General features: G+C 38.1%; 1 protein-coding gene across 1 annotated transcript; it reads left to right on the top strand.

Annotated features, from left to right (window-relative positions):
• Position 1: 1 nt before the first annotated feature.
• Positions 2-14,069, top strand: LOC106908535 (B-cell receptor CD22). Its single transcript, XM_014974703.2, has 7 exons — positions 2-161; positions 698-819; positions 3,551-3,773; positions 4,764-4,909; positions 7,985-8,129; positions 10,493-10,637; positions 13,342-14,069. Exons 1-7 carry the CDS (start codon positions 110-112, stop codon positions 13,427-13,429), a joined length of 921 nt encoding a protein of 306 aa, XP_014830189.2. The 5' UTR covers positions 2-109; the 3' UTR covers positions 13,430-14,069.
• The last annotated feature ends 4,368 nt before the right edge of the window (positions 14,070-18,437 follow it).

Raw genomic sequence — 18,437 nt, 5'->3', positions numbered from 1 at the left:
CGCCTATCCTGAGATCTACTAATACAAAGCGAACTTTCATTTCTGTTTAGTAGCTGCGCAGGACGTCAACATTTGTTTCTCAAACTCTAGAAATCTTTTTCTTACAGCCATGAAAGCCCTTCTACTTGTTGCATTGGTGGTCGTGATTCATGGCACTAATGGTAAATATGTTTATTATGTTTCAATGTTTTACAGTTGTTGTAAAAGAGCGTGGTGTGTTCTTTTTTTACTCAAGATTTTGAGTTCATTACTCAAAAAGCTCATATTTTATAGTCTATTTAGCCTTAGAAAGACCTCGATTTGTTGTTGTCTAAGTAATTCTTTCTCTCGAGGAAACACTTTGTTTTCTCACCTGGCTCTCTCAGAAAAAGACAGGAACTTGCTCCTAGAAATATTGAGGCCGGATATTTTAATGTTTTATGCGCACTGAAGGTCATGTTTAGTTCATAACAGCGGGAAATTTTGCGGAATGTTGTCAAGCCATTAGAGCCTAAGGTGGTAGAAAACTGGTCAAACTGGTTTCAGATCATAGCATCAACAGATGCATGTTTCAGGAGTGTGCTACAGATCTCAACAATGCATTACAGATTGGTAATATGTACAGTCACAAGGTGGTTGGATCCCCATTGTGTCAACAATGCTTTTATTCATCCAAACTGTAATCATTAACCTGTATATCTGTTGTGTCCATATGCAGCAACTTTGATCATCAAAGGCCCAACTGAGCCGATTCTGGAGGGCGAGTCAGTCACACTGGAATGCCTGTACACAGACTCTGACCTCAATGTCAGCCAGGTTCACTTTGAGTACCTTCCTCCGGTGAGTTGTGGTTGCTATGTGAGAGGGTGGAAATAATATGGCCTTAGGGTGTTTGCCAAAGGCTGAAGAAAAAAAACTGGACCTCGCAGATATGCAATTGTGCTGTAACAGGCAATATCTGTAACTGTTGCTTAAACTGTTCAAACATGTAGTAACTCATATAGAGTCGGACTAATGTTGCAATTGCTCAGGGACTCCTACAAGGAAAAATCCTGAGGACTTAAATATTAAATAAATGATATAGCAATGCTAATTTAACCATTTATGTCACTTGTGTTTGCGCTTTAAATGATACTTAATGCACACTAACTAAATGGATCAACTCTCCATTCTTTGCTGTGGCTTTGTCCTTTCCTCCTTGGCTTTCTCAAGTCAATGATAATGTTGTGTTGTTTATATACAAGGAAGTCAGCTTTTTTTTAATTTAGATTTCCCAGTTTGAAATACATCAAGAACATTACCTGAGGTCTGAATTGTGTCTGGGGAAGTTAGATTTTTCAGAGGAGCCTTAACTTCAGTGTTCAGAAAGTCTTTGATATATATGTGTATATATATATAGCACACAGTGAAATCTACAGGTATAAACTGTTTATAAATATTTAAGATGGTTTGCATTCAGTTAAACCAAGGACACATATAGTTTGGTAAAATACTCACATCAGATGCATGTTTTTTTGTATTTAAGCATGTAATGGGTAGAAGCACGCTTTTATTGATTTGTATTGATAATAGTAACTCTAACCAAAACAATGATCAATTTCCACTATTTTACAACTTGCAACCTGAACGTCCTCTACTGTGGTGATTTTCTAACATCCAAGCTTTGCCTTCCAAGACAAATTAAAATGAAGAATAATTTAGACGGGAGTGAATCCCACATTCAAATTCAGTTTAAAGCCTTGGCTCTTTGAGATGTTACTCGAGAATTGTTTTGCTTTCCAGACCACTTTTGTACAATGTTTCACCATCGAAAAGTTCACTGAACTCAGCTCAGTCACATGATGTGATACTTCATACAGTCTAATTTGTATAGGTACAGGTATTCCCCTTTGTTTGAGGAATTTCCCAGCTGGAGTAAAGTTCAAGCCAATCACTTTCATTTTACAGTAAAGTGTCATATTCATATTACTTTTAGATTACAACCAAATTACTGTCAAATATAGATTGATATGTAAAATCTAGCAAAATACAGTGATGCAGATATTGCACTGTGTGCACTAAGAAAACTTTACAGTTTAATTTTAAAACAGTTACATTACATGTTATTGTCTCTTGAACACAGCACATTTTTCACTTGATATATTTTAGAGAATTTTTGAATGTTGCCTCTGTAAACCGAGGCAACTTTCTGCTTTGAAAGCAGATTGTCAAACAGGCTTGAAAATGTGCTTTCTGCTCTGTTTTATTTTGACTGTTCTCTGATCTGGTATGCAGATAGGTTTCTTTAATTAATTTACCACTGAGGCATTGTGGTATAAAGGTTATCTTATTTAATTCAAAAAGGCAACATTGTTACATATTTTACAACTGGTATTCCTGGGTGGATCCAGATTTTGATCATTGTGCAACTGCACTCTGTGTGCTTCAACATTGTGCTTCCATATAGTCAGAAGAATGTAACTTCTGTGATTTTTGAAATTAGTATTTTATTAATCAAATGCCTTTGCATAGAAATGTAATATATCACCTGAATTTGGCTGATACATTTTTGCTGAGATTTTAAGTGAATCATAGTGCACTGAAGTCCATTAACAGATGAAAAGAGTGCCTTGTAATAAAAGTACTCAAAACCTTTAGGATTTTTCACATTCTCTCACACTGAATCAACAGTCTACAATGCATTTCATTCAGCTTCCATTTGAGAAGCAAACACTAAGTAGCTATAGCATTATAAGGGAGAGGACAGACTATGATTTTGCCTCTGCAAAAAGTGACATATTTTTTAACCAGCTTTGCACATATGACGGCTGAAATGTTTCTTCAGTCCTGTTACAAAATAACTAGAACTCAGTCAGATTTGATGGAGAGGCGAGCATCTGTGAACACCAGTATTCAAGTGTTTCCAAGGATTATTGTTTGAAGACAACCAATAATCTGTTTGTCAAAGCAATTTACAAATCAAATAGTTTGATTTGGGTCTCAACTAACCAGAGCACACTCTACCACATGTTTGTTGTGTCTTCTCCGTAGTTTGTGGCAAAGGTACAAACGGTGCTTCTTGATTCTAACCGTCCATAAAGCCCATATTTGTGGAGCACATAATAAATGTCCCACTAACAGATTCTCCTTTGAGTTTCTGATGTTTGCAGCTCCTCCATAGCTCATTTGGCTGCTTCTCTGGTTAATACTCTGCCTGTCAGTCAGCCTGTCAGCTTCGGTGAAATATAATGTTTGAAGAGGTTTATAGTTCTGCCATACTCTTTCACTTTTCTTTTTAAATGAACAGTGATATGTTCAAAGTTCTATGTTTTATGACCTAACATTGGTATCGCTACTATCTCAACCTGTTGCTATTTGTGTTCACAGTGCTTCATCACCCAAGTAAAATGTGCTGATACATGTTTGTGGTTGCTAGTGCTAAGATCATTTATAAGACACTGTAAATACTGTAGTATCTGAATTTACACCTATTATTTATAGCTGTTTGATTTTCAGGCAGTTTGATTATGTTGTGATATTCTGAAAGATAAATCGTTATTGTCTCTTTCGTTTTTGTTTTTTCTCTTCTCAGTACCAGTACTCAAGGAGCTTGTGGCGTAAAGTTTGGGGGTCCAGCATGGGCAGGTGGTTTTGCGGAGGGGATTATTTTTACGGCGAGGAGGAGGAAAAAAGCGGACTTCTTCAGATTCCCTACCCGACAAGGTTCTCTGGGGTGCCCTTCCGTTGTGTGTCAGACAATGAAAACACAACTGCTCCAGACAATGCGTCTGAGCCGCTGACCTTCAAAGTCCAATGTGAGTTTCTTGGTTGCAGTGGGAGGGTTTGACTTATTGATGCTGTCCTCTTAAACTGTGCACATCAATGATATTTACAGTCAGATTTAGCTGTTGGTGTTATTAATGTTTTACAGAAGTGAGATAAAGATCAAATTATTATGTGACGCAAATTAACTAGAAGTTTCGCTCTTCAAAAAGGAAATGTGACAAATTTCGAGTTTCATTTCTAACAAAGAAGAACACATAACATTCCAACACAGAAGTTGTTGACTATATGACTAAACAGAAGGTGCCTGAAACGTATTCCCTCGTGTTTGCAAGCACCAGGAGGTAAACACAATGGATTCCTCTCAGTGAACATGTATTTTGGAGGCTGCAGCACTCATAAAACAGCACATGCTAAAGATCCAATGCAAATGCTGTTACCCAAGAAAGGTTGAGCGATTTTCATTTTGTGCTTTATGCAAACATGAAGGCACTGCACTGGTTAGGCTCCAGTTTAAAACTACAACACCAATGTGGGAGACTTGCATTAAGTATCTTTTGTGTAGCTGGCCACGATTTGTCCTCTCTCTTCTCAGTGGCTATCATATCGACCCTGATGCTGTTTGATCGGCTCCACAGCCTCATGGGAGGAATCAATAGGAGGAAAAGATTAGAATGAGCTATAGGATGGAAGGAGGCAGAGAGCTGGATGGACGTGGGCCATCTATTGAAATGGAAGAGAAAATGAGCCATTATTCACAACACTGCCTCTCTAAAGACTTCGATAAGATGAAGCCTATCATCGTTACTATTGATCACTCGTAACAGTCAGCATCTATTGGAGGCGTTGGAGGCCACATGCTCTCAACTCTTCTTGAAACATCTGAGATTGTTCCAGATGCTAATCCGGACAACATATGTTTAGTCACCTCCCAAATAGTCAGACAGGTTACCTCAGCATGCGTTGAATTAGTTGCTTCATTAATGCCTTATCATGCTGTCTCATCTGCACTGTGTCTCCAGATATGAGAGAACTGTCGGTGTCCATGGAAGGCTACACCAGCTACCTGGGCGTCCCGCAGGACCTGAAGGTGCGGCTCGGGGATGACGTAGAGCTGAAGTGCTCGGCGAGCTCGTCAGAGGAGCCAAGCTACTACTGGCAGAAAGAGGTGAGAAAACCTCGGGTATGCACACAGTGCTGGTGTCCTCATTATACTTTTGGAAACTTGTCAGTCTCTCTTCCTCCTCCCATCTCTGGGTGTGACCTCTTTATATTTTCTTTTTACCCTCTTCTCTTTCCAGCCTCACCAGGTCTCTGCCGCCCTCTTGGCTTTGTGCAAGCCTTCTATTAATTGTCTCTCCTCCTCCAGCACATCTCTGTTTCTCTCCCTGACTTTCTCAAGTTTCTTTAGTCTCCCCTTGCTTGCCGTCTCTCTCTCTCTCTCTCTCTCTCTCTCTCTCTCTCTCTTTCTATCCTCTAAACGAAAGGAGTTCTGTGTTTAAGTGACTGGTTGGCTTAGCCTCACCTCTCGCTGGGAATTGCAAGCTTGCCCACTTACAGAGGATTAATAGTTTAATGAGGTCTAGACAAGAACCAGTCAACCTGAAAACAATTATGTGGATAGATTTCTAATTATTTTTGCAGTGTTTGGTTAACTGGCATTGAATAATTCAGCTAGGCTCTTCACTGAGCTAAGAAAGTGTTGCTGAAAGGAAATTAAGATGTCTCGCTTTAAAATGCCAGAGTGACAATTGGCATGTAGAACAAGATGAATCTCTCTGACTAATCACATTTTTGAAGAACACGGGTAGGCAGGTGATACACCTAGTACATGTGGTGGGTTTTAAAGGTACAGGTGCCTAAAAATAAGTTAGAAATTTTGCATTTTGGGGTCTGGTGTCTCTTATTTTCATCTTCAAGATGTTCCACAGATTCTCTAGAGGGTTTAGGTCAGGGCCAGTCAAAGCATAGTGATGCCACAGACATTTAAACAACTATTGGTACTTTTTGACAACGTGGACAGGTGTTAAGTCTTAGCTACTCCTTATCCATTGGTAATGGTATCTTTGTTTCAGGGCTGACTTGCACAAGAAATATGACATTTCATAACAGTTGCTCTGACTCTAGCTGCAGTCCCCTCCTTGTGACTATTTCTTTCTCAATCCTCTGAATTATGTGGTTATGCTAGTTGATTGTGAACCTCTTTTACCAAAGTTCACAATTCACCTTTGCAAAAAAGCTCTGTCAGCTTCATTAGCAACAGCCATTTGGTGCTTATTCTCCTTGTTGAGAGTGTTGATGACTGCATGAGGGGGAAAAAAATGTTTTCATTGGTCTTATGTGACCAATAAGTCGGATTTAAAGTTTTCATTAGTTGAAAACCAGGGACATTAAAATTCACACCAATAATTGCTTGAAATACATCTATCCCTCTTTGTGTCATGAACCTATATAAATGTTTGAATCTTTGGTTGTTTTGTAGTTTGATTTGATTCTAGTTTCATTATTATTTTGAATCGTCTCTCTCTCTCTCTCTCTCTCTCTCTCTCTCTCTCTCTCTCTCCATTTTGGTCCTGTATCAACCATCACCGCAACATGTCAATAATATTAGTTTATTTATTTTTTTATTGAATTGCTGTAATATATTACCTAATAGAATAGATACTTAATTGTGAAAATTTGGAACCTGCCATTTACATCAACTTATGAACACCAAAACAGAAAAGATCTGTCAAAACACTCTTAACCAAAAAAACATATAATATAGAATCAAAAACGACATCCCTTGTAGTTCATGGCTTTCTGCATGTTATTTAATTATATGCCAGGATAATCAGTTTCTCAAAAAAATTATTCTTTTGGCACAAAGGACTTTTTATGTTATTCCTGCATCTTCACTGTCAAAAACTGCACTACCTTAGCAAAAATGTCTCCAAATCCTGTTTATATTTATAAGGGCAGATATGTTTGCTCACTTTCCTTATTTTTGTTTTCATTCTCAATACATTGACTTGGGTTAATGCTTCCTAAAGGGTCATCACTAATCCAGGTTTTAAATGGGTTTACAAGTCCAAATCCAATTCAGTGGACTTGTCACAGCGCTAATTCTGTTTGTCCTCTACATGATCTTATATAGGGCTTTAAGGTTTTTGTCATTATCTGCCAACAATGCTCTGCTGTCACTTTTAGTGAGGAGTAATAATCTTACTGGTTTTGTATATATGAGCTTTCAGAAAAGTCACATTCAGAGAAATAAAATGGAGTCATAGAAGTGTCTCTATTCACACGTGATTAGAGGTAATTTTTCTGTAAACGTGCATAAAAACCCCTCTGTGTCTTTGACAAGAGTGGATGTTGGGCAGAAAGCGTCCCAGTTTGACAGGCAGGCGGTGTGAGTGCTTTGGCCCCCAGAAATGACAGCAGGACAGAGGCAGGAACGACATACTGCTTTTGGGCGCCAGTGGATTTGCATACAAAATGCTGCTTTGGCCAGACCTGGCCTTTATGGGAAATCCTCTTAATTCAGATCCATTCAAACTGAAATGGACTTTCTTGGCAGGAACTGTAGCTCCCAAGAGCCAAGTCATTTGCATGGTGTAATGTTTTTTCTTTGTTGTTTCTTTTTTTTTTTACCCCCTCTTCCCCATTCATTGTTCTTCCAATCCTCGTGTTTGGCCTATTATTTGTTCCCCCCATGTTAGGCTCTACCTCATAATAGTGCTGCTATATCTGTGTCGACAATTCATGCCGCTCCCCTGCCATCTCATTATGTGTTGTGTTAACAGTGAGCTCTTGCAGCATCATTCTTCGTGGATGATGCTGTTATCTGGGTTATTGACTTGTGTCGATGTAAGTTTGCTCATTGGGATTACTGCTCAGGTAAATAAAGTTCATTTAAGACTTTTGGGACAGCTCCCTGAAAAACTCACACCAGCAGAACTTTTTTGTATCTCTGTCTCCATCAGAGTTTCAATATTTCTTTTCGTCTTGCTCTAATTTACTATGTCCCACTGCTCATCCCTCTGCAGAACACCAAAAATAACTACTCTGTTCTCCATTACCACCTGTTTTCCCTCAGTTTTTCCTCACTGTTTGTGTTTGACATCCCCGAGTTTCCTCTTTATTTTTCTCCTTTGTCAGGGAGCATCAATTGCTCTTAATTTGTATTCTTGCAGGGCTGAAAACAACCTGACCAATATAACACTCCCTTTCTTAAAACCTATTTTCTTTCCCTTTCTTGCAGGGTAATGACTGGATCCTGCCTTCCTCTACACTCACACTGAAGAAGGTGAGCGAAATGGATGAAGGACAGTACACCTGCATGGCTACACATCCTTCGGTGAAGTCCCTCACCAAGAAGCGCACCATCAGCATCACCCTGCTGCCTGGTAAGTTGGGCGATCGTTCCTCGTCGTCATCCTAGCCAAGTCCTACAAGTTTTTTCACCTCTTCCTCTTTCTGAAGAAAGACTGGGCTTTTCTTCACAACTGCATGGGGAATTCATTTCTCAAAAGAAATCTGTGCTAATCTATTGGTTCTTCTATCAGCCACTTAAATGTCACAGTAAAGGTCAGCTCATGCGGATGTTCTTGCATCATGAGACAGGTACATAAAAGTTTTCTGTTTCATGTCCATACATTTATGGGAACCAAGGGAAAGTTAGGCTTTCATATCGAGGCAGAAGAAAAAGGATGTGATGCTCCTCAGAACTTCCAGAGGTAAAGATGTTTACCAAAACTCCCCACGTAGAATGTGTGAGAAATAAAACCGCATGTAAAATGTCATATGAGATGATCACAGAATATACAGAATATACCCTACATTTAATAAATGCTCTAACAAACTACATCACATCAAAAATGTGAAAATTTTAAGATTTAAAGAAAGCAGTTATTATCTATGACCTTTCAGTGTTTTTTTTCCCCTTTTGACTTAATTATTAGGTCAAATTCATTAAATGTTCACATCAGTTGATTTTGTTCTGCAGTTTACAGGTGCATAGTAATAGATTCAAATATAAACATGAAGTAAATATTAATTTACAAAAATGAATATTCATTTGCACAAAAAAAATCTATTCAAAGTTTTTAAATAAGAGCAAAATATTACATACAACCAATAAAAAATGTTTTAATTAAGAAATCTAATGTTATCTACACAGTAAAGAGAAATAGTATTTCCATTATTGTAGAAAATAAATTGAGATGATTTGAGACTGTCACCTTCCACAAGGAGGGTAAACCACCAAAGGCCAGAAGGATTGTGGTCACAGGAGGGTTTATCAAAGTATACAAGTGGAAAGTTGGGTGGAAGGAAAAAATGATAGAAAAAGATGAACAATCAATTGGGATAACTGCAGCCTTGCGAGGACTGTGAAGCATAGCCCATTCATAAGGTTGGGAGAAATTCATAAAGTGTGGACTGTGGCTGGAGTCAGGGTTTCACGAGTTGCCCCATACAGATATAGAATAATAATCAGAATAATAATCAGTGGTTAAAGGAAAAAGATAAAAGAGACAACAATGTAAAGCTGCATGGCTTCCTTAACACCTCATCAGAGTTACAGACTTTTGCCTCATTGATGCTGTAATTCATGCAAAGCGAGCCCCATCAAATTAATGACTGCATATTATACAGTACATGAACACACATTTCAGAAGGCTGGCATTTCTGTATTAAAAATTATTTTTATTGGCATTATGTAAGTTTTATAATCATCTGAAATATTGAATCTTGGGTTTTCATTAGCACAATATCAGTCTGTGTTTAATGAATCTATATAATATATCAAGACTTTGACTTTTTGAATAAAATTAATGAATTAAATTAGCTTTTTGGTGATATTCCAATTAATTAAGATGTTCCTCTGAGTTGGTTTCTCAGTCATTATAGATGTAAATAGACAGAGCGTACATTATTACATATTCCATTAATATGACATACACATCTCTGTCTAATTTCTCTTTCTTTTTATTACTGATAGTCTTTCTTTGCTTGAAACCAGGCAATAATTTTATTTGCAACAATATATTTAATCTCAAACCAGACTCCATTTGTCTTCATCATCAGTATCACTGACCTGTCTGTTGTTAATTATTAATTTACTGCAGTTTTAGAATTTACAACCAATAGAATTTATTAAATTACTGGTGTTAAAGTAGTGTGTTCCAATTGGGATTGATGAATCATGCCATGAATCATTGGTGCTCCTTTTATGTTTGGTTATTTCTTTGGAGTAATTATTAAACTCATCTCTGCATATTGGAATTTTATGTGGTCCTCCCTGATGTCTTGGAGAGACTTCACCTCAAACCTCTCTGGTTCCTGAAGGAGTCCACTACATCAGCTGCACAAACCTTAGGCAAATATTCTCTGTGTGACTACACAGCAGTCCTCTTAGCACACTGTGCACAAGAAGACAGAGGATTTTTTTCTGCTTTTTTTTTCAGCATTTGTTTGTTTTGTCCAAAACTGCAAAGACCAGATTCAGAAAAGGCAGTTATTTTGACGTTTTATGTAAACTGGAAATCCTGGAACTTCCAGGGTGTAATCTTCCGGTATTTTTTATTTAGAAATTCTAACAAGCAGACTTTGTACAGGTCAGTGTGATGACTTGTGTGAACACCCGACATGGTTTCTCTTGTATTCAAGCAGGGAGTTGCCTGGAGATACTTTTTGCCTCGAGGTATTATGAGGTGTGCTGATTTTAGATTCTGTGTCATGCACGTTTCCCTTCATGTCTGTCCCACAGAGGATGCTGCCTGGTATGAGACTACTAATGGGCGAGTCTGGTTGATGACCTCCGCGGCTGCAGCATCTCTGGTCGTCTTCATCCTCTCTGTGAGTGTGTTCCTGTGCCGCAGGGCCAAGCGGGTCAGGAGCAGCAAGGGCCCCATGTAAGTAACCATTGTTGGAATTTTTGTGTCTCATTTTCCAAACAGGTGTCTTCACATACTATAAAAGCCTCTGGTTTTAAACAACACAATTCAGATTAATTTCTCTGCCAATTCAGAAACAAGTCAGCCGCTCCCAGTCAGAAACAACCAATCAGAGCCAGGGGGAGGGTCTTAGAAGTGTCAATCTCGCTTGTGATATGTTATACTGTCATGACATGGTGACAGATTTAAAAATATGTAAATATGTAAAAAAAAAAAAAAAAAAAAAAAACATTATTAAAGTTACATATTTTAATAACTGGAACAATAAGCAGCATTTTCCCTCACACCCTTTGTTTTGAGATAAGAATAAATTTTGATGCATAAATTGGAATAATTTAGCAATTCCTTCATTTTACCTGTGATTTTAAGATGCCACCTTTCCAAAACAACTTGCCAGACATTTTTAATTTCATGGCCAGTGTTTGTTACATTTAACTTAAACAAAACCTATACAGAAGAGTTTGCACTCAATGTAATCCCTGGACATAAAAAAAATGAATTGTTAAAGTAAGCATTGACAGATTAGACAAACTAGAATCAGCTGTGCACTACACACCCATTTTAGGTGTTAAATCCTTGCAGGATCATATTTTAGGGAATGACCATTTTCCCCCAATTTTTGCCTAAAAGTCTCCAACTCCTGTCCAAACATCACAAACACTGCATTTTGAAATAACCCTGCATTTTTTTTGAGTGCATGTATTCAACCTCTCTGTCTCTCTTTAACATGCCCAGATTAGTTTATTTGTGGAAGAACTAGATTCTCATCATACAAACAAAGCCAGGGAGGAAGGTGATTTGTTCAGCTGCTGTCTGCCTCTTTTTCACAGGAACACTCACTGAGCCGCCGCTTTGAAATCACTTTGGTTAATAGGATCTTAAATCATGTTTCAAAAACTGATGGCTAATATGTCTTTGAATAGAGGTGAATGTGTGTGTTTATTTACTCAAAATTGCTTCCCTTTTTATCCACTACTTGGATCTCCCTCTTTGCAGTTTGCCTTTATTTTAGCTATGCCTGCAATATTTCATTTTGTCATGTGGCAGAACAAAGGCTATTTCATGTCCAGAGTTTCTGTTTGGTGTCTGCACCTTTATTTGAACCTGCCGTATGATGTCGGCTATGTGTGAGCCAGCCAGCACAACCCAGACTGAATATTAAAAATCGATCACATGTAGAGACTCTCAGCTACTTTATCTTTAATATTGGTTAACCAGCCAGCCTCATGAATTCTTAATACCAAATCCATCTTATAAGTTATAAATAAATTAATTTCATCTAAAGCTTACACCTTCCTATTGAGTTCTTCATGGTTTCAAGTAAGAAGGAGTAATTTCTTATTATGGCTAATATTTATGGAAAGAATCTTATTGGAAAATCCTGCGCCTTGCAAAAGATTACAGAGAAAAACGTCATGTCTAATAATCGCATTGTACTTTTTGTGGGAACAGAGTTGATCTGAAGGCAAGCACTCTTTTCTATAAGAATTAAACTGATTAAATTTTGTCACACCTCTGGTTGATTCTTAAATGTCAAAAGGAAGAACACGTTTGATGCTTTGAATAGGACCTTTAAGACCTATGTCTGTCTAAGAAGGGGATACAAAATGGGAAATGGGAGAAGGTTACAGTCCATCAGAGAATCCACCATCAATCACATCAATGTCCGCTCAGAACAAAGTGCCTTTTTGGATCTGATGCATCCTGCTGTCTTACGGGAGACATATGGCTGTCTCTCTGGCTTAGAGACACAATGGGACAGAGAGGACAGCTCTGCACGACAGTGATGTTGTTCTCTGTTGTTACCTTCACTTTGGATTTTGAAGCATTTTGTTAATGCAAAGAGGGAAAAAAGTTACTGCAAAATGTACTGGAGCCTGAAACACAGGTCCAAACCCGCCTTCTCTTGAAATAGAAAAATAAATGTAGCATGAAGTGTAAAGGAGATTCTTGTTTTGGATAAAGATTGAGGTTTTGACCAGTGCTCTTTTTCATGTCAGGAAACATGGAGGGCAGACATTCAGATGCAGGTATAATAATGTTACTGCAAATGGAAACAAAAATGCAAACTTCATAATCTGGTATTTTGTTTATTAAGGTGAATAGCAGCTTAATAAAGAGGTAACTTTCCAACAATTTAGAATGTCAGATAACAGCCATTGATAGGCGAGTGCTAGTTTAATGCGGATATTTTTTGATAACTCATGGTTAAATTTTTCAAAATAATACAATTAGGATGGCAAACTGAAGGCTGCTTGCTAAACTCAGTAATTGTGACTCACTTGACCTCATCCATGACCTTTCACATATTTCCGTATAATAGAAATAAAAGATTTTTGCCTGCTGTTATCTTTGCCTTCCAAAACCATACAAATGTAATGTGAACACTTTTTCTCTCACAAAAACAAAAGTTTTATCCTTCATGCCGACGTTTCCTTGACTCTCTCCCATGAGTGTTTCTTGTGAGTATACAAGTAGGTGTGCGCAAAGACACTCAGACAGCACAGAAACGGATAATTGACTTTCATATCTACAGCCATGTGTGCCTCCAGCGCTTTGTTACAGCCTATAATTTCCTCACTTATACTTTTTGAGTGCCTGCTGCGAGATCGATCCACTGATAATCGTTCTTCTCCGTCTTTCCCTGTCTTCCTCTCCGCAGTGATGACCACTCTCAGAAAAAGCCTATCTACAAATCAAGTGTGGAGTCCCTTCCCTCCACCATCGCAGACAAACAGCCGCTGGTGTGAATGCTCAGGCGGGGCCGCGGGATGAGAAAGTCGGAGCAAGAGAAGAGGAAGATGGAATGGGCAACCACGAGGGGGGGAGCGAGAGGGGGAAGTGAATAGGGTGAGGTAAATGGGGATATTGGAAGACTGTGGAGAAAAAAATCGAAATCAGTAACAAGCTGGGTGTACAAAATAAATAATGAAACATAGTGAGGGGCAAATGATTGCTTTAGTGATGCCGTTGCAGCTTTGCTTGCGAGTGTAGACTGCAGTTATGTATCTTGAACAGAACCGTTTGGCAATTTTCTTTTCATTTACTCTGCAGTGGGGAAAATTGTAAGCTCCACCTTTGCAAAAATGAAGATGAAGATTCTTCTGCTTAAGAGCTGCAAAAGCTCCTTGTACAATTCCCTCCTTTCAGGTGCAAGCATAATTGCTCAGCTGTTTATCATAAATGAACTATTTAGGTGATAAGAGAATGGTTTAGAGCGTTGATTTGTTTCACTGTCAATTTTTTTTCCTGTTCCCAAAAGAGGGACCATCATAAAGTACTTGGGAAAGGTTATTATAATCTCTTTACTGTGGCAGCACTCAGCACTTTCCACTTCTAATACTGCACTTTTGGATTTCTTTGACATTAAATGGCTTTTAAAAAATATTATTTACCCACCTCCAGTGTGTCATTGATTTTGTTTCATTTTAGAGGTATAAAAAAAGGGTCCGGGGAGTATTGACAATGTGGCAAAGGCCGGACATGCACACTCGCTTGGCTGCACATCTTCTCGATCCTGTGTCTTCCTAGGTTTGCATCAACCTGTTTACTGACCTTCCTCTGCAGTCTGAGAGGTTTTACTCTTAGGGAATGATCTTTACTTAAAGTTATCCACTATTGTTCCCCCACCCCCCAACCTTTAACAAGCACAAAACTCATCCACAGTGAGCTTGACAAGAATTGTATTTCCAGTGCAGAAAATAAGAATCACCGTAGGGTCAAGTATAACCTTGAAACTTACCCATCTTCTACAAAAGCTGCTGCTACTTCTGCTTCGACTTGACTAAATTTAGCCTTCTATGACTTTCCAAAATACAACCATCGTATACAACAACTTCATCTTTTTAATTTTCTCCTCTGTTGCTTTGTAACCCTTACCACTGCACAACCATTCCTTATTACCACAACTGTGCTCATATTGCTGAGAATTTCATTACGCCTGTCCGTTGAAGTTATGTCGGATTTTATGCGGTTTTATTATGGGTGTGTGGTTGACCGTAGGCCGTTGTTAATAATGGGCAAAGGAGCGGTTTAACAATGACACTCCATTAACTGTTCCATGCGCCACAGAGCACAGCCCTGGATAATGTTATTAAACTGATTATTCAAGCCCCCCTGTACAGCTGCTGCAGCTATCCTTTGTTGAGACTTTTGCAGACTTTCTCCACATTTCTAGTCATGAAGTAAGATCCTGCTTACTTCATGGCTCAGGTCTGGCCTTGCTGCAGAGACCAAAAATAGGAAAGCCCTTAAACAAAACAAGGGGAAACTCAAAATGCCTTCCTGCATGTTAAATGCCAGTGAGCACCTGGTTGTTTTGGCCTTTGAGTCAGTCATGAGTGAAACCCTGAGTGCTTATAAGTTGTCTTTTATTTTTCTGAGGCTTCAATTGAATAGGCTCAAACGACAATGTTATCAGGACTTTGACACAGAAGAGCTGACCCTAAGGTGCAAGGGTCTGATTGGGAGGGAGGAAAAACAGTATTCTACAATAACTTTTTGACCTCTGCGGTGCCCCATGGCTGAACCACTGGACAACATCTCAGATGGAGGCAAGGCCAGTGCAGAGAATACAAAACAGCTCAATTTCTTTCCTTTTTTTCAGTGTTGCCTAGAACCTCTATGAAAGATTTGTAAAAGCCTTAAATAAATTGATCTTTTATTTATGTAGTACAATATCACACTAATAATAGAATCCAACCTATTTAAGTGCATTTATCAACTGGGGTAAAAAAAAAATCAAGTTAAGATATACATTTTTTCTTGTCAAAATAACTGCTGGCGCACTTACAATATTTTTACATGATTTTGCTGTGATCTAGACATTTTTGTAATGTAGTCAAAGTGTTGGTTAATCAGTCATTCCAATTTATTTCAGAACTTGGAGCTGGAACACATCCAACTTCTGGTTTCAGAGGTAAACAGAACACAACAGTCTGGCACTTTTGCCTGATAATCAAGCACAGTAGCAGATATTGGTGGTTTTGACAGCATAGGCATGTGCCAAGACCTGCTGGTAAATGAGATCAACGTCTCCATAAACTCCATCAACAAATGGAAGCATGAGTTATTCTGTAATGTACCATTTGATGGCTACTCTAACTTTTGACTTCATAAAACCCAAGAACATGGCATGACTCTCAAAATCATCACTGGCCATGAAAAATTCACACCAAATTTTAAACACGTCAAATTCTGTACACCCTGAGCTTTTCTCAACACTCTATCACACTTCTTCCTTCCACTGAGCTTTACGCTAATATTTAAAAAGTCTGCAAAAGAGTGAATTTGTGGTTTTCATAAGCTGTAAGCTGCAGTTAGGAAATACATTGCATTATATCACTATGTTCATGCATGCAATTTTAAAAATTGTTTTAAATTGAAAATTACAAATTAACTTTTGTCAGTAATTGGGACGTATTTGTAAATGACGTTTCAGATTTGTAGCTTTAAAGTCAGGCAGCTCTTCCCTTCTGTATTTTCAGTCCGGTATAATAATCTTGCACAAACCTTTGCATACAAGGGAGCTATACATGACACTTATGTGGCTGAGGCACTTTGTTTCCATGTGTCACTGACTGCTGCTGTTCTCGTCACGGTAACTTGGTTTTGTACGTGCATCCCGCATATGCTGAATGAAAACGGCTGAAAATGAAGGAGTGCAGTTAACGGGAGAAGCAGGTGTTTTCCCCTCATTACTCCCTGACAATACCCCATCTGGTGCAGGAATGGGAGCTGCTTGCCACTGTTTCCCTGCCAACCTGGGAACAAACACTCTGGAAAATAGCTGACAAGGAAAAATTGGATGGGTTTGGAATTAGAGAATGAGTGGGGCAGAAATTATCATTTGCCAAAACAACTGAGTTAAAATGTGTCGAAAGAAATTAACGTGCTAAGTGGGAAGAGCATGAGACTGAGACTTTAAGGCTGTCTGGCTGATCCGTCAGGAGAGGTAAGATATGAAAGTTGAGAGCAACTTTATGAAAGTCAGGGGTAAAAATATTAATATCAATATACCACTTTGATGTGTTACGGCCTGAAGGAAATTCAGTCTACTTGAGCCAAAAAGGAAAAAAAATGTCTGGAGGGTTTATGACAGATGAGAGGCCAAGGCAGATTTTAAGACATATGACATGTCATTCCAGCTTTTACCTGCAGGGGGCGAAAAAGATATAGTTGAGGAAAAAATGGATGATTCAAGCCTCACAGGCTCACAAGTACATGGTCCTTTGACAAGATTAGGGGAGGGAAGAGTCAGAGATGAGGAAAGAGAAACAATTTTCATAATGGAGCAAGTCTCTGACTGGAAAACACAATTATGGGCGAAGTGTGGCATACGGGTAAACTTAAAGAGTTCCTTTAACAGGACCTAATAGGCCCTGACTGCAGATAACCAGAAAAACAACCTGCTCCTTGGAGCAAAAGTTTTGTTTTCAGACCATTGCAATTGTTGTTTCCAAAGATTTAGCCAAATAAACTGAGATCACTCAAAGCACGGATTGCGTTCATGAGTCCTTGTTTGGAACAAAAGTCAGTTTCTTCAAATTGAATGTTTTTTTAAATTAAAAATAAAATGCAACAAGATTAACTAAAGGGGTAGAGTCAACATGATCACTAAAAAAGCAAAAGTAATTTATTGTAAAGTTAAGTCTTGCAAACAGTGGAGAGCTTTCCACCTTGATAAAAATAGACAATCTACTCAGCATGGCATTTATGAAGGGTCAGGTCAATGCATACTCAAGCTTTGCGAATGCTTAGGTTGCCTGATGGCCTTGCAGGCCCCAAATTCAACAACATCCTATTGCCACCACAAAAATATGTTAATTAGCAGATAGATCAAAGAAGAAACTTTTTTTTCCCCTTAGTTGCACGTGAATGCATAATTAAAGATAGCTTCTCTTATCTTGACTGGTTTCTGCTTCAAAACTAATGTGAAGTGAGATATACATGGCATTACAAATAATGCCATCCAGCCAGTTTCATTTACTATTCATTTATCAGGCTAGGCAAGTTTACTTATATGGCAAAATTCACACAGGATAATTCAACATAGTTTTCAGGAAAATGTATGATCACAGGAAGATTGCATAAAAAAAGGATAGATAGCTCTAAGCAGCAATGTAACTAATGAAATGGTGAAAATGAAACAACAAATTAGTGAGGGCATAATAAAATAAACTGGTGAACGTTAACTGACCTTCACCAGGCATCCACTGGCCTTTTGAACATTAAACAATAAGTGATTCTTGAGAATAGGGACAAAACAGGTCCTATGGATAAAGCATGAAATTTGAATAAAATATACACAAAATATATTTTTTTCAAATATCTAACTAAACTAACCTGGGTCATGTGAGCACAACAATGTATATTTTTCTTTTTTTTGCTGAATATTTTTTTATTTTAAACATTGTAGTCGGTGGATGATGCCTGTAAAAGCCCTTGTCCAGGAGCAGAACTCAATACATTCTTATAGTTTAAAACAATTAAAGAAATACTAAAATTATATATTATGACAATTAAGTATAAGTAGTCATATAAATAATTATAAAAGTATCGATAAATTGAATTAAAAATAATTTTTAGATATTTTCCAACTCTGTTGAAATTTGTCCTTAGTTTTTGTCAACACCGTCAGAAATTAAAAGAATGTAAAAAAATCAGGCATTATTGGGGGGCACCAGAACTGCTGAGGACCCCATGACGTTGTCTTTTCTCTTCCTTTGCTAGGAGGGCTAGTTAGCTCCGGTTAGCTTA

The sequence above is a fragment of the Poecilia mexicana genome, unplaced genomic scaffold, assembly GCF_051168715.1.
Source record: "Poecilia mexicana isolate PSO_F unplaced genomic scaffold, ASM5116871v1 scaffold_16, whole genome shotgun sequence".
Lineage (NCBI taxonomy): Eukaryota > Metazoa > Chordata > Actinopteri > Cyprinodontiformes > Poeciliidae > Poecilia > Poecilia mexicana.
Note: the sequence above shows the minus strand (reverse complement) of the source record. Positions and strands in the feature narration are given on the sequence as shown.